This window comes from Crocuta crocuta, unplaced genomic scaffold (assembly GCF_008692635.1).
Source record: "Crocuta crocuta isolate KB4526 unplaced genomic scaffold, BGI_CrCroc_1.0 scaffold29, whole genome shotgun sequence".
In the NCBI taxonomy this organism is placed as follows: Eukaryota; Metazoa; Chordata; class Mammalia; order Carnivora; family Hyaenidae; genus Crocuta; species Crocuta crocuta.
In genome coordinates, this window is record NW_027533280.1 from 1,508,967 (window position 1) to 1,510,393 (window position 1,427).

The following is a 1,427-nucleotide window of genomic DNA, read 5'->3' on the forward strand; positions in this document are numbered from 1 at the left end:
CCTTCTCCTTTCTAGCTCTCATTCTCTTTTTCTAAAATAAACACTAAAAAATAAATGGTGTGTAATTATTAATGTTAGGGATATTTTCAAATGTGAGTTGTCTACTACAATTTTGTGTTTTTTGTACTTGTTTTTTTGGTGACAGACCATGCAGATCTTCGTGAAAACCTTGACAGGCAAAACCATCACCCTAGAGGTGGAGCCCAGTGACACCATCGAGAATGTCAAAGGGAAGATTCAGGAAAAAGAGGGCATCCCCCCTGACCAGCAGAGGCTGATCTTTGCCGGGAAACAGCTGGAAGACGGGCGCACCCTGTCTGACTACAACATCCAGAAGGAGTCCACTCTGCACCTGGTCCTGCGCCTGAGGGGAGGTGTCTAAGACCCCCCTATAAGCTCTGACCAAATTCGTTGCACTTTTCTTTCAATAAAGTTGTTGCATTCCCAAATGGTGTGATTTTTTTGGTGGGGGAGGGGTTCTTTTTAGTTTGGATGGGGTTTGAAAGATCAAGGTAGTCTTATCAAATGAGTCTAGTAACCAGGAAGTAAGAAAGGTCACTAAAAATGGGAGGTTGCAGTTAGAATTCTCCCTGCGGGACGTCTATAGCTATATTTATAAAAGTCTGGTTTTAAAATACTGAACGTAGGCTTGGTTTGTGAGATATCAGAGAATGGGAAAGTTCTGCGGTGTCAGCAGTCAAGAGATTCTAAAAAGGGTGGTAGTGGCAGATACTGTAGGTGGAACCTCTGGAAGAGCCTGGTGTTAATACATAGCTCTATTTCACACTGAACTACACAGAAAGTTGATGTTTTTAAAATAATGGCAAGTAATGTCTATTAAAAAGTGTGTCTGGCTTTGTGCATAAAAGTAGGAATTTGTGGTTATTTAGATCAGGAAAGTCACTGATTGAAGTGTTAAAATTGCTGAGATAAGTTGTCTCGGCGATCCTCAATTTCATGACTACAGATGGTTTTGTATTTAATGGGTGGGAGAGGCAACTGCCTCTTGGTCTTCATTTAGGCGAGTTTATAGCAGTTTTTACCCAGTCAGATCCTTGTGTCATCACTGCAAACAAAGGTGGAAGTCCACAGAAACTTGTTTAATGTAGGGAATTGACACCGGTTGGTAGGTGGCCCAGAAATCAACTAATTACTTTAAAGAAGGGACTACTCTCCAAAACACCACTGCCTTCCACTTCCCTAGTTTTAGGGTATTCACGTGTAGTCTTGGATGTATAAGAAATTTTTGTATTGTCTACCAAAAGTAAAATAGCTTAAATCACCAGTCAGCTTTAGGGATTAAACTAGAAAATGCCTTTTGAGAAATCTATTACGGCTTAGGCAAATCCATTAATTTCAACTTTATTGTTACAAGCACACAAAATGTACTGTTAATTTTCCATGATGTGCCCAAGTAAGTTGACATA

At 40.2% G+C, this 1,427-nt stretch overlaps 1 protein-coding gene across 1 annotated transcript in view; it reads left to right on the top strand.

The window, feature by feature from the left end:
• Positions 1-449, top strand: part of LOC144218182 (ubiquitin-like) — a 1,766-nt gene extending 1,317 nt beyond the window's left edge. Inside the window, exon 2 of the mRNA XM_077748025.1 lies at positions 146-449. Within this exon, the coding sequence (XP_077604151.1) occupies positions 149-382 (234 nt within the window). The 5' untranslated portion in view covers positions 146-148 and the 3' untranslated portion in view covers positions 383-449. The remainder of the gene's footprint in view (positions 1-145) is intronic.
• The last annotated feature ends 978 nt before the right edge of the window (positions 450-1,427 follow it).